The sequence below is a fragment of the Pseudophryne corroboree genome, chromosome 4, assembly GCF_028390025.1.
Source record: "Pseudophryne corroboree isolate aPseCor3 chromosome 4, aPseCor3.hap2, whole genome shotgun sequence".
Taxonomy (NCBI): Eukaryota; Metazoa; Chordata; class Amphibia; order Anura; family Myobatrachidae; genus Pseudophryne; species Pseudophryne corroboree.
The window spans coordinates 205,700,481-205,714,161 of record NC_086447.1 but is presented as its reverse complement, the minus strand read 5'-3'; the positions used below and the strand labels follow the sequence as shown (position 1 = coordinate 205,714,161).

At 47.2% G+C, this 13,681-nt stretch overlaps 1 protein-coding gene across 1 annotated transcript in view; it reads left to right on the top strand.

Annotated features, from left to right (window-relative positions):
- The window catches only part of DTYMK (deoxythymidylate kinase), a 30,164-nt gene extending 16,891 nt beyond the window's left edge, over nucleotides 1-13,273 (top strand). The window contains exons 4-5 of the mRNA XM_063915841.1: nucleotides 6,008-6,205; nucleotides 12,919-13,273. Of these exons, the coding sequence (XP_063771911.1) occupies nucleotides 6,008-6,205; nucleotides 12,919-13,041 (321 nt within the window). The 3' untranslated portion in view covers nucleotides 13,042-13,273. The remainder of the gene's footprint in view (nucleotides 1-6,007; nucleotides 6,206-12,918) is intronic.
- Nucleotides 13,274-13,681: the final 408 nt, after the last annotated feature.

The window sequence follows — 13,681 nt, the reverse complement described above, 5'->3', positions numbered from 1 at the left end:
ACGTTTGCAAAATTCTACAAATTTGATACCCTGGCTGAGGAGGACCTGGAGTTCTCTCATTCGGTGCTGCAGAGTCATCCGCACTCTCCCGCCCGTTTGGGAGCTTTGGTATAATCCCCATGGTCCTTACGGAGTTCCCAGCATCCACTAGGACGTTAGAGAAAATAAGAATTTACTCACCGGTAATTCTATTTCTCGTAGTCCGTAGTGGATGCTGGGCGCCCATCCCAAGTGCGGTTTATCTGCATTACTTGTACATAGTTATTGTTAACTAAATCGGGTTATTGTTGAGCCATCTGTTGAGAGGCTCTATTGTTTCATACTGTTAACTGTGTTTCATATCAAGAGTTGTACGGTGTGATTGGTGTGGCTGGTATGGGTCTTACCCGGGATTCAAAATCCTTCCTTATTGTGTACGCTCGTCCGGGCACAGTACCTAACTGAGGCTTGGAGGAGGGTCATAGTGGGAGGAGCCAGTGCACACCAGGTAGTCTAAGATCTTTCTAGAGTGCCCAGCCTCCTTCGGAGCCCGCTATTCCCCATGGTCCTTACGGAGTTCCCAGCATCCACTACGGACTACGAGAAATAGAATTACCGGTGAGTAAATTCTTATTTTTTTATTTTACAGTGATTCCTGCTGGCAACAGGATCACTGCAACGAGGGACAGAGGGGAGAAGAAGTGAACTCACCTGCGTGCAGGATGGATTGGCTTCTTGGCTACTGGACATGAAGCTCCAGAGGGACGATCACAGGTACAGCCTGGATGGTCACCGGAGCCACGCCGCCGGCCCCCTCACAGATGCTGAAGCAAGAAGAGGTCCAGAATCGGCGGCTGAAGACTCCTGCAGTCTTCTTAAGGTAGCGCACAGCACTGCAGCTGTGCGCCATTTTCCTCTCAGCACACTTCACACGGCAGTCACTGAGGGTGCAGGGCGCTGGGGGGGGGCGCCCTGGGAGGCAAATGAAAACCTTTAAAAAGGCTAAAAATACCTCACATATAGCCCCAGAGGCTATATGGAGATATTTACCCCTGCCTAAATGTACTAAATAGCGGGAGACGAGCCCGCCGAAAAAGGGGCGGGGCCTATCTCCTCAGCACACGGCGCCATTTTCTGTCGCAGCTCCGCTGGTCAGGAAGGCTCCCAGGTCTCTCCCCTGCACTGCACTACAGAAACAGGGTATAACAGAGAGGGGGGGCAGAATAAATGGCAATATATTAATATAAAAGCAGCTATAAGGGAGCACTTAATCATAAGGCTATCCCTGTCATATATAGCGCTTTTTGGTGTGTGCTGGCAGACTCTCCCTCTGTCTCCCCAAAGGGCTAGTGGGTCCTGTCTTCGTATAGAGCATTCCCTGTGTGTCTGCTGTGTGTCGGTACGTGTGTGTCGACATGTATGAGGACGTTATTGGTGTGGAGGCGGAGCAATTGCCAAATATGAGGATGTCACCTCCTAGGGGGTCGACACCAGAATGGATGCCTTTATTTGTGGAATTACGGGATAGCGTCAACTCGCTTAAGCAGTCGTTTGCCGACATGAGGCGGCCGGACACTCAATTAGTGTCTGTCCAGGCGCCTCAAACACCGTCAGGGGCTGTAAAACGTCCCTTGCCTCAGTCGGTCGACACAGACCCAGACACAGGCACTGATTCCGGTGGTGAAGGTGACGAATCAACCGTATTTTCCAGTAGGGCCACACGTTATATGATTTTGGCAATAAAGGAGATGTTACATTTAGCTGATACTACAGGTACCACTAAACAGGGTATTATGTGGGGTGTGAAAAAACTACCAGTAGTTTTTACCGAATCAGAAGAATTAAATGACGTGTGTGATGAAGCGTGGGGTGCCCCGATAAAAAACTGCTAATTTCAAAGAAGTTATTGGCTTTATACCCTTTCCCGCCAGAGGTTAGGGAGCGCTGGGAAACACCTCCTAGGGTGGACAAAGCGCTAACACGCTTATCAAAACAAGTGGCGTTACCCTCTCCTGAGACGGACGCACTTAAAGATCCATCAGATAGGAGGATGGAAAATATCCAAAAAGGTATATACACACATGCAGGTGTTATACTACGACCAGCTATTGCGACTGCCTGGATGTGCAGTGCTGGGGTAGTTTGGTCAGAGTCCCTGATCGAAAATATTGATACCCTGGACAGGGACAATATTTTACTGTCGTTAGAACAAATAAAGGATGCATTTCTTTATATGCGTGATGCACAGAGAGATATCTGCACACTGGCATCACGGGTAAGTGCTATGTCCATTTCGGCCAGAAGAGCTTTATGGACACGACAGTGGACAGGCGATGCGTAGAGGAGTTATTTGGGGTCGGTCTATCGGATTTGGTGGCCACGGCTACGGCCGGGAAATCCACCTTTCTACCTCAAGTCACTCCCCAACAGAAAAAGGCACCGACCTTTCAACCGCAGCCCTTTCGTTCCTTTAAAAATAAGAGAGCAAAGGGCTATTCATATCTGCCACGAGGCAGAGGACGAGGGAAGAGACAGCAACAGGCAGCTCCTTCCCAGGAACAGAAGCCCTCCCCGGCTTCTACAAAAGCCTCAGCATGACGCTGGGGCTTCGCAAGCGGACTCGGGGGCGGTAGGCGGTCGTCTCAAAAATTACAGCGCGCAGTGGGCTCACTCGCAGGTAAATCCCTGGATCCTGCAGATAATATCTCAGGGGTACAGGTTGAAATTAGAGACAGAGCCACCTCGCCGTTTCCTGAAGTCTGCTTTACCAACGTCCCCCTCAGAAAGGGAGACGGTTTTGGAAGCCATTCACAAGCTGTATTCTCAGCAGGTGATAGTCAAGGTACCTCTTCTACAACAAGGGAAGGGGTATTATTCCACTCTATTTGTGGTACCGAAGCCGGATGGCTCGGTAAGGCCTATTCTAAATCTGAAGTCCTTGAACCTATACATAAAGAAGTTCAAGTTCAAGATGGAGTCACTCAGAGCAGTGATAGCGAACCTGGAAGAAGGGGACTTTATGGTATCCTTGGACATCAAGGATGCGTATCTCCACGTTCCAATTACCCCTCACACCAGGGGTACCTCAGGTTCGTTGTACAAAACTGTCACTATCAGTTTCAGACGCTGCCGTTTGGTTTGTCCACGGCACCTCGGGTCTTTACAAAGGTAATGGCCGAGATAATATTTCTTCTTCGAAGAAAAGGCGTATTAATTATCCCATACTTGGACGATCTCCTAATAAGGGCAAGGTCCAGAGAACAGCTAGAGATGGGTTTAGCACTATCTCAAGAGGTGCTAAAGCAGCACGGATGGATTCTGAATATTCCAAAATCCCAATTAATGCCGACAACTCGTCTGCTGTTCCTGGGGATGATTCTGGACACAGTTCAGAAAAAGGTTTTTCTTCCCGAAGAAAAAGCCAAGGAGTTATCTGACCTGGTCAGGAACCTCCTAAAACCAGGAAAGGTGTCTGTACATCAATGCACAAGAGTCCTGGGAAAAAATGGTAGCTTCTTACGAAGCAATCCCTTTCGGCAGATTCCATGCAAAGGGATCTGTTGGACAAATGGTCAGGGTCGCATCTTCAGATGCACCTGCGGATAACCCTGTCGCCGAGGACAAGGGTATCCCTTCTGTGGTGGTTGCAGGAGGCTCATCTATTGGAGGGCCGCAGATTCGGCATACAGGATTGGATCCTGGTGACCACGGATGCCAGCCTGAGAGGCTGGGGAGCAGTCACACAGGGTAGAAATTTCCAGGGAGTGTGGTCGAGCCTGAAAAAGTCTCTTCACATAAGCATTCTGGAACTAAGAGCAATCTACAATGCTCTAAGCCAGGCGGAACCTCTGCTTCAAGGAAGACCGGTGTTGATCCAGTCGGACAACATCACGGCAGTCGCCCATGTAAACAGACAGGGCGGCACAAGAAGCAGGAGGGCAATGGCAGAAGCTGCCAGGATCCTTCGCTGGGCGGAGAATCACGTGATAGCACTGTCAGCAGTATTCATCCCGGGCGTGGACAACTGGGAAGCAGACTTCCTCAGCAGACACGACCTTCACCCGGGAGAGTGGGGACTTCATCCAGAAGTTTTCCACATGCTATTAAACCGTTGGGTAAAACCAATGGTGGACATGATGGCGTCTCGCCTCAACAAAACACTGGACAGGTATTGCGCCAGGTCAAGAGATCCGCAGGCAATAGCTGTAGACGCGCTGGTAACACCTGGGGTGTACCGGTCGGTATATGTGTTTCCTCCTCTGCCTCTCATACCAAAGGTATTGAGGATTATACGGCAAAGAGGAGTAAGACTAGTGGCTCCGGATTGGCCAAGAAGGACTTGGTACCCGGAACTTCAAGAGATGGTCACGGACGATCCGTGGCCTCTACTTCTGAGAAGGGACCTGCTTCAGCAGGGTCCTTGTCTTTTTCAAGACTTACCGCGGCTGCGTTTGACGGCATGGCGTTGAATGCCAGATCCTAAAAGGAAAAGGCATTCCAGAAGAAGTCATTCCTACCTTGATAAAGGCAAGGAAGGAAGTCACCGCGAAGCATTATCGCCGTATTTGGCGAAAATATGTTGCGTGGTGCGAGCAGCGGAGTGCTCCAATGGAGGAATTTCAACTGGGTCGTTTTCCTACATTTCCTGCAATCAGGATTGTCTATGGGTCTCAAATTGGGATCTATTAAGGTTCAAATTTCGGCCCTATCAATATTCTTCCACAAAGAATTGGCCTCAGTCCCTGAGGTCCAGATTTTTATCAAAGGAGTACTGCATATACAGCCTCCTGTGGTGCCTAAGGTGGCACCGTGGGATCTAAATGTAGTTTTAGATTTCCTCAAATCCAATTGGTTTGAACCACTAAAGAATGTGGATTTGAAATATCTCACATGGAAAGTGACTATGTTACTGGCCCTGGCTTCGGCCGGGAGAGTATCTGAACTGGCGGCTTTGTCTTATAAAAGCCCTTATTTAATTTTCCATTCGACATAGGGCAGAGCTGCGGACGCGTCCGCATTTTCTCCCTAAGGTGGTATCAGCGTTTCACCTGAACCAGCCTATTGTAGTGCCTGCGGCTACAGACGACTTGAAGGACTCCAAGTTGTTGGACGTTGTCAGAGCCTTAAAAATATACATTTAAAGGACGGCTGGAGTCAGAAAATCTGACTCGCTGTTTATACTGTATGCACCCAACAAGTTGGGTGCACCTGCTTCTAAGCAGTCGATTGCTCGTTGGTTTTGTAACAAAATTCAACTTGTACATTCTGTGGCAGGCCTGCCACAGCCTAAATCTGTTAAGGCCCATTCCGCAAGGAAGGTGGGCTCATCTTGGGCGGCTGCCCGAGGGGTCTCGGCATTACAACTCTGCCGAGCAGCTACGTGGTCAGGGGAGAACACGTTTGTAAATTTTTACAAATTTGATACCCTGGCAAAGGAGGACCTGGAGTTCTCTCATTCGGTGCTGCAGAGTCATCCGCACTCTCCCGCCCGTTTGGGAGCTTTGGTATAATCCCCATGGTCCTTTCAGGAACCCCAGCATCCACTTAGGACGATAGAGAAAATAAGAATTTACTTACCGATAATTCTATTTCTCGGAGTCCGTAGTGGATGCTGGGCGCCCATCCCAAGTGCGGATTATCTGCAATACTTGTACATAGTTATTGTTAACTAATTCGGGTTATTGTTTAGGAAGCCATCTTTCAGAGGCTCCTCTGTTATCATACTGTTAACTGGGTTTAGATCACAAGTTGTACGGTGTGATTGGTGTGGCTGGTATGAGTCTTACCCGGGATTCAAAATCCTCCCTTATTGTGTACGCTCGTCCGGGCACAGTACCTAACTGGAGTCTGGAGGAGGGTCATAGGGGGAGGAGCCAGTACACACCACCTGACCTGTAAAAGCTTTACTTTTGTGCCCTGTCTCCTGCGGAGCCGCTATCCCCCATGGTCCTTTCAGGAACCCCAGCATCCACTACGGACTCCGAGAAATAGAATTATCGGTAAGTAAATTCTTATTTTTTGTTCTCAGAACTTTTCCCTACACTGGTGTAAGCAGCCTGATGTGGGGCTGCCAAAGCCAGATCTTGTCCTCTTTCTGAACCTAAGTCCTGAGGCTGCTGCTAAACGTGGAGATTTTGGGAATGAGCGATACGAGACAAATGCTTTCCAACAGAAGGTGCAAAAACGCTACGCTGAACTTATGGAAGACAAATCTCTTAACTGGAAGGTAAAGGCAACCTGAAGATACTACATCTATTTGCATTTATAGTAAATTGTATTATATAATTAGTTTCACACACCTTAAATTCAAAACCTTGTGTGACGACGCTGCCGGCCAATTCCACAAATACGCCAATTTGAGAATTGCCGCATGCGCCGTACGGGGTTCACTTTTGACACACGGGATTATTTAAATACTTTCAGCTGCCACCAGCAAAGACTTTTCAACGTATTACGGACGTTGCAGGCGTCTTTAGCTTTACCTGTCACACACACACTGCAATACTTAGAAAAATAGATAGGCGCGAGCCACACAGGCGTTGGAGTTCATAAGAACAACAGGATCAGAACTAAAATTAGGATTTTAATTTCAAGAATACTTCAGAGCTTTGGTTACAAAAAGGTTACAAAGATTATTAAGAATATTTTAAAAACACACACAGAATACAGCAATCTCAATAAATGAAAAGGAAATAAAAACGTACAGAAACCTTTACACTTACGCAAACAAGTTTTAAGTATTTCTGTTGTGGGGGACTTCACAGAGACTCAGGTCACCTCCAGCATACCAGCTGTATCCCCAAGAGATCACAACTCCTATCTTCATGAGTGGGACAGATATAGTCTCCAGCTTCATCAGGCCCCCTCCCTTGGGATTTTTAACCACTTTCCTGCTGGACAAAACACCTACACCAGGTTTTACATACTTGGTGCTTGGTTACAGCCAAGGGAGGAGGTAATGAGTATACTGTAGCAATCTCTTTCAAAGAAAGCAAGGTTTATGACATTAGCCAGGAAACAGGATTCCTGGTCTGTTTACAGCCCCTCTGTTGACACAACAACAAATGGCCTTATCAGCCCTCAATGTCCAGAGCTTGCAAATCTCTGCTTTTGATGTAGGAATGTCATCTCAAACTTTATGGACTGCAGATCTCTCTTGGCCTGGACCTATGGGGGTCAAATGCAGGACATTGCATGTCAGCCATGTTGTCACATCTCGGCTGAAAGAATACAAAATTATATATATACAGTCACTTGAAAACATTATTGGTGACTATTCCTGCAGGTAATCACCACACCTTAGATCACATATAATTTGTGATCCTCCTCTCTCTATTCAAACGTGACATCTCCCCCGGCAAATGGCGCACAAGGGGCGGTGACCCACGTCACCGACTCATTGCTGCGCTACTGACCACTTGTTCACCCTGCTGCAAGGTGAGACTCCATCTCAGGAGTTTCCTATTGTCTCCAGACAATCTATTAAGTTTACTCTGACCGACATCAGACACATTTTTACACGTTTGGTTCACATGATCCCCTGTTACTTCCAACTCTACGTGGGTGAATATATTACCAACGGGAGTACTCTCATGATTAATGCTCATGGTGGGACAGGTGACTATGTTCTTCTTCCACATAATCTCACCTTGTGCCCTTTCCTGATATGGTGGCCTGCCCCTCACCCACACGGGCCCGGAGGTCAGGGCATCTTGTCCTACAGGATGCTCTGGACAGGTTTCCCTGCACATCATTTGGGGTATACCTAGGACATTGGGATCCTCACCTAAATGTGCTTTTCTGAGATAAAGCCTTCCTGATTTATCTCCCCAGCCTCTCTGAATGATCTGCGTCCTTACAGATGCTAAGTCAGGATCAGCTGGTTGCCCTTCCTTGGTATAGTGGGCAAATGTGTTTTGTGATGGGAACACACTCTTTCGTACATGGTGCTCCCTGTGTTGCTATCTCTGCTGTTATTGTATCAGTGACGTCACAGCTACGGCCTACCTCCACAAGACTGGGGTCGCCCACCTCCATACACAACCTCTGTGAATAACCACTGTATACTTCTACACTCCTGTTACTTACACCTGGAGAGAGAATAACATGTTCCTTTCCTGGCTCAGCCTCAGGAGAAGGTTGATAGGCCCTCGCCCTCAGAGGTTCTGCAGCTTCTGACTGTGGCCCACCCCTCCCTGGCTGCTCGCTGTCAGGACAGAGGGGGGTTTGCATGGCAGGACTTGCATCACACTCCTGTCCAAACCTTTTGTTCATCTTATCACCTGGCACTTGTAAATGGGAATTCTCATTCTGATTACACACAATTTCAGGCCTTTTACATACATCAGTGCCTATGTCAGGCACAGCCATTCCTGACACTGATAAGCTTTCTACTTTCATTGCTAAGTGTAAAGGAGACAGTCTCTTATCAGCAGAAATACTTTCTGATTCCTTTCCAAGGGTTAATGTGCAGCCCTTCTGCATTGCCCTCTGCTGGGTACCTATAGCTAGGTCACACCTCACATCAAGCACATCTTTATACAGTGTGCCCACATCATTCCCAGGTGTCTGTAACTCCGTGGGTCTAGTGGTGCCACAATGGGGAGAAATTTCCTCATTAACACATACCGGGGAAAATACACCTAGACACTTCTCCCAAACAATTTCTTCCTGCCCTCGTGCTGTATTGGGACTGGCTCTCTGTTCAGCCTGGAGAGGTACGTTTTCCACTGAAGCCTTAGTGTATGGGAATCCCTGCTGGGTGTCTGCATGCAAGAGCAGGGCAGGAAGGGGGGTTTGAGGGGGAGGGACAGCAATGTGTGTTTCTCCCTTCTCAGCTGGTGACACAGCTCCCTTCCCTGACACAACCCTGGTACCTAACATGCTGGCAGCACCCCCGACAGACACATCATTTCCTACATTGATACATGCATCATCAGAAGTAACACGTATACAAGACAATACATCATCCTCATTGACTCCCTTCCCTAGGCCAGTATCTGAGCTTGCAACTTTCACAGGGAGGGAGGGGGGCGGAGAGGGATCTCTGGCTTTTGAGTCACCCTCCCCACTTGCAGGGGTTAAATCACAGCTTTTCTGTGCTGCTGCACTGCGTGTCATTACTGCTATCCCAGGCGTGGTATTACATAAAGTATTCAACACAGTATCATCATCAATACAAGGAATCATTGGCCCTCCTTTATACATAGACATTTGCCTGTTTTCGGGGCCCCTCAGTACCTGCAAATCAATTTGAACATTTTCAACAATACAGGGAGTCATTTCTTTGTCCCTACACATAGACATTGGCATGTTATTTTCTAGTTCACACTGGTTGGTAACATTCTCGGCATCACATACATTGGCAATAATGTTGTGTGGATCAGCGGGGGTCCCCTGAAGAAAAGAAGGGTTATTTCCTGCAGCAATACAGTTCATTTCACTGGTATTATCACAAGTCTCTGTCACAGTAGGAAATGCAACATGTTCATGGGGCACTACGTTTTGACCCAGAGTCGCTTCTGTGCAAGATCCAGCAGTATCACATAGCATTACAGGTACTGTACACAGAGCACTACCATTGCAAGGTTTAGCATCACATACTACCTGAGATGATTCACATATTTCAACAGACTTAGAAATGTCAGGCACAGATTGTGCTATCAATTGTCCAAAGTCAGTTCTCACGAACACATTCTTGGGAATAATATCTGACACTCCCACCTCTCTTGTCGACATAATCTCCTCCACAATCAGGTTCTCCTGAAAATCAACTTCTTCCAGCTGCAAATTCTGCGCAGACGGTGGTAATATGCTGTTCGTACCAACATCTCCTCCCAGTAGGGTACACTGCACCTTTGGAAGCGAGAACTCCGTAAAATAGTCCACACTGACTGTAGATGATGGGGGTACCTGTTCCTCCTGGGGCACCCCTGCAGGCTGGACTACTGCTTCTTCCGCTGATAAAAGAAGCTTTTGCAGACGTTGTCTTTCATCATCCACTCTGCGACACTGATCGTGCCAGAATGGGGTATCGAGCTTCCTCAAACTGTGTGCCTCTCTCCATGCATCTTCAAAACATTCCTCCAACACACGCAGCAGGTACGTAGAACTTATCTCGGAACCTGACTGCAGAAGGGTGGATCGATACCTGCTGAAGGCATTGCACTCGCTCACCTCTGCCCACCAGAGCTGACAGAGCATCTTGCTGCGGGTATTGTCACGGCATACAAGACCCTGCAGCTGACATTCTTTAATTAGCTCCTCCGTACTCATCCTGGAAAACAGGTCATCTGGGCCATACCCCCATTGCTCTTCGGACGCTGTCTCGGATGGTGGCCCAGCAATTTCTGCCATCTCCCTGGCAGCCTCACGTTCCAGAGCTGCATGGCGTTTGGCAAGGATCTGTTGCTCCAGATGCATAAGGGCTGCCCAGGCTGGAGATGACTTCATAGCTGAAATTGCACTCTGTAAATACTTATCCAGGTCAGGATCTTCAGTGTAGATGTAAGAGGTGCCTGACCTCCACTGGGTATTTGCAGTACTGTCCACGTTCACATAGTCCGTCATACTAGGGACTTGATCCAGGCAAGGTTTAACAGTGACCTCCCTGGTCTCATGGTATCGCGAGCAATCACTTTCTTGTCGCGATGCAATTTGTAGCTCACATTCTCTCTTAGCTACTCGGTTTTCAGAACTCGTTTCTGCCATAGGACTCTCCCTCTGCACCAGCTGTGCAGCACTGGCAGGCCCTATCTCTCTCTCCTCTCGTGCACTGGAACACTTTTTCCCTGTCCAGCACGCAGCTCCGACAGTTTCCAGGAACGGGGGGATAAGATCCACATTTGAGGCAGCCACAGTAGGCCTCACATCGATAACAGAGTCCACATCAGAATCCAGCGTCGCACTATTACTACCCGCAGTACGTAATAGTCCAGTACGCAATACCTCTCCTACTGCCTCAGCAGCACAGGCCGATGTATCCTTCCCACGCACAGGTTTGCAGCCATCATGATGCTCTGTATCTTTCCCATACTTGATATCAGTCGGCGAATATTCATCCAAGGCCATATGCACAGACCTCGCGTCGATAACCGAGTCTACATCAGAAATCAGCATGGCACCATTACTACCCGCAGTACGTAACAGTCCAGTGCGCAATACATCCCCTACTGTCTCGGCAGCACAGGGCGATGCATCATTCCCACGCACAAATTTGCCATCATCCTTCATCAGATGCTTAGACTTAGTCATCTTTGATCTCATTTTCGCCAAAATAAAATAATAGAAAAGAAAAACAAGAGATGGGGAGGGGAACAGAGATTGCTACTCACTGTGTGGATTTTAAAATTATAATAAAGCTCTGAGTTCTGATTCTGGTGAAGTGGATGTTCCGCTCACGGAAATATTACCACCTTCACTTAAGTTCTTAGATAAAAACAAACAATTATCATCCCACCGCTTGCCACCACTTTGTGACGACGCTGCCGGCCAATTCCACAAATACGCCAATTTGAGAATTGCCGCATGCGCCGTACGGGGTTCACTTTTGACACACGGGATTATTTAAATACTTTCAGCTGCCACCAGCAAAGACTTTTCAACGTATTACGGACGTTGCAGGCGTCTTTAGCTTTACCTGTCACACACACACACTGCAATACTTAGAAAAATAGATAGGCGCGAGCCACACAGGCGTTGGAGTTCATAAGAACAACAGGATCAGAACTAAAATTAGGATTTTAATTTCAAGAATACTTCAGAGCTTTGGTTACAAAAAGGTTACAAAGATTATTAAGAATATTTTAAAAACACACACAGAATACAGCAATCTCAATAAATGAAAAGGAAATAAAAACGTACAGAAACCTTTACACTTACGCAAACAAGTTTTAAGTATTTCTGTTGTGGGGGACTTCACAGAGACTCAGGTCACCTCCAGCATACCAGCTGTATCCCCAAGAGATCACAACTCCTATCTTCATGAGTGGGACAGATATAGTCTCCAGCTTCATCAGGCCCCCTCCCTTGGGATTTTTAACCACTTTCCTGCTGGACAAAACACCTACACCAGGTTTTACATACTTGGTGCTTGGCTACAGCCAAGGGAGGAGGTAATGAGTATACTGTAGCAATCTCTTTCAAAGAAAGCAAGGTTTATGACATTAGCCAGGAAACAGGATTCCTGGTCTGTTTACAGCCCCTCTGTTGACACAACAACAAATGGCCTTATCAGCCCTCAATGTCCAGAGCTTGCAAATCTCTGCTTTTGATGTAGGAATGTCATCTCAAACTTTATGGACTGCAGATCTCTCTTGGCCTGGACCTATGGGGGTCAAATGCAGGACATTGCATGTCAGCCATGTTGTCACATCTCGGCTGAAAGAATACAAAATTATATATATACAGTCACTTGAAAACATTATTGGTGACTATTCCTGCAGGTAATCACCACACCTTAGATCACATATAATTTGTGATCCTCCTCTCTCTATTCAAACGTGACACCTTGCTACCCATTTTGACAACTGTAGAGGCATTTGTAATGCATTAAACATTTACTCTTTAGGCTATATTCTATCTTGCGTGTAGCCCCTGAGCTCTGGGGCAAAGTATCTCCATATGTAATATTTACAGTATTTCCTGCATAAAATGCAGGTCTCTGACAAAGTGAATAACGTCTGACTCCTCCAGGCAGCTGAAACTAATCTGGCTAAATGCATGTTGTCCCTTTTGTGTATTATCTCCTGCTGGATCTCCAAAGTTAAACCACCCTATGAGGTGAGTTTTGCATGAACAGGGTAATGAACAAAAAATAGAACACCCACTTAATGCTTTTTGATGGCATTGATGCAAACTGTAGAACAAGCACATCATTCCTTGGTAAATATGTTGAATGAGAGGTTCTCCCAACTTCAGTGCTTTTGTTTTTACAATCAGGTCATTGATGCAGCACAGAGTATGGAAGATGTTCATCATGCAATCAGACAGCTGAGTGAAGGCATCATACAGGAAGCCAAGGATCAGCCTATTGGGAAGCTGTGGGATGAAGAGGATCCTTAAACGGTCTGATAGATTAGATTAGATTTGCACGTATCATATATAGTCAGATCTAAGACTTTCATTTCTCTTTAAACCTTGACAAAACTACAGTAGGTAAACTTATTGAAGAAAACTAAATGCACACTTCATTTGCATTGTGTGCAGTAGTGCATCCTTGTAAAAAAACAAACATTATAATTTTTATTTCTCTAACGTCCTAGAGGATGCTGGGACTCTGTAAGGACCATGGGGACAGACTGGCTCCGCAGGAGACATGGGCACTTTAAGAAAGACTTTGACTCTGGGTGTGCACTGGCTCCTCCCTCTATGCCCCTCCTCCAGACCTCCGTTTGATACTGTGCCCAGAGGAGATGGGTGCACTGCAGGGAGCTCTCCTGAGTTTCCTGCTAAGAAAGTATTTTAATTAGGTTTTTTATTTTCAGGGAGCACTGCTGGCAACAGACTCCCCTGCATCGTGGGACTGAGGAGAGAGAAACAGCCCTACTTCTCTGAGTTTCAAGGTCCTGTTTCTTAGGCTACTGGACACCATTAGCTCCAGAGGGAGTCGGAACACAGGTCTCACCCTGGAGTTCGTCCCAAAGCCGCGCCGCCGTCATCCTCGTAGAGCCAGAAGATAGAAGCCGGGTGAGTATGAGAAGAA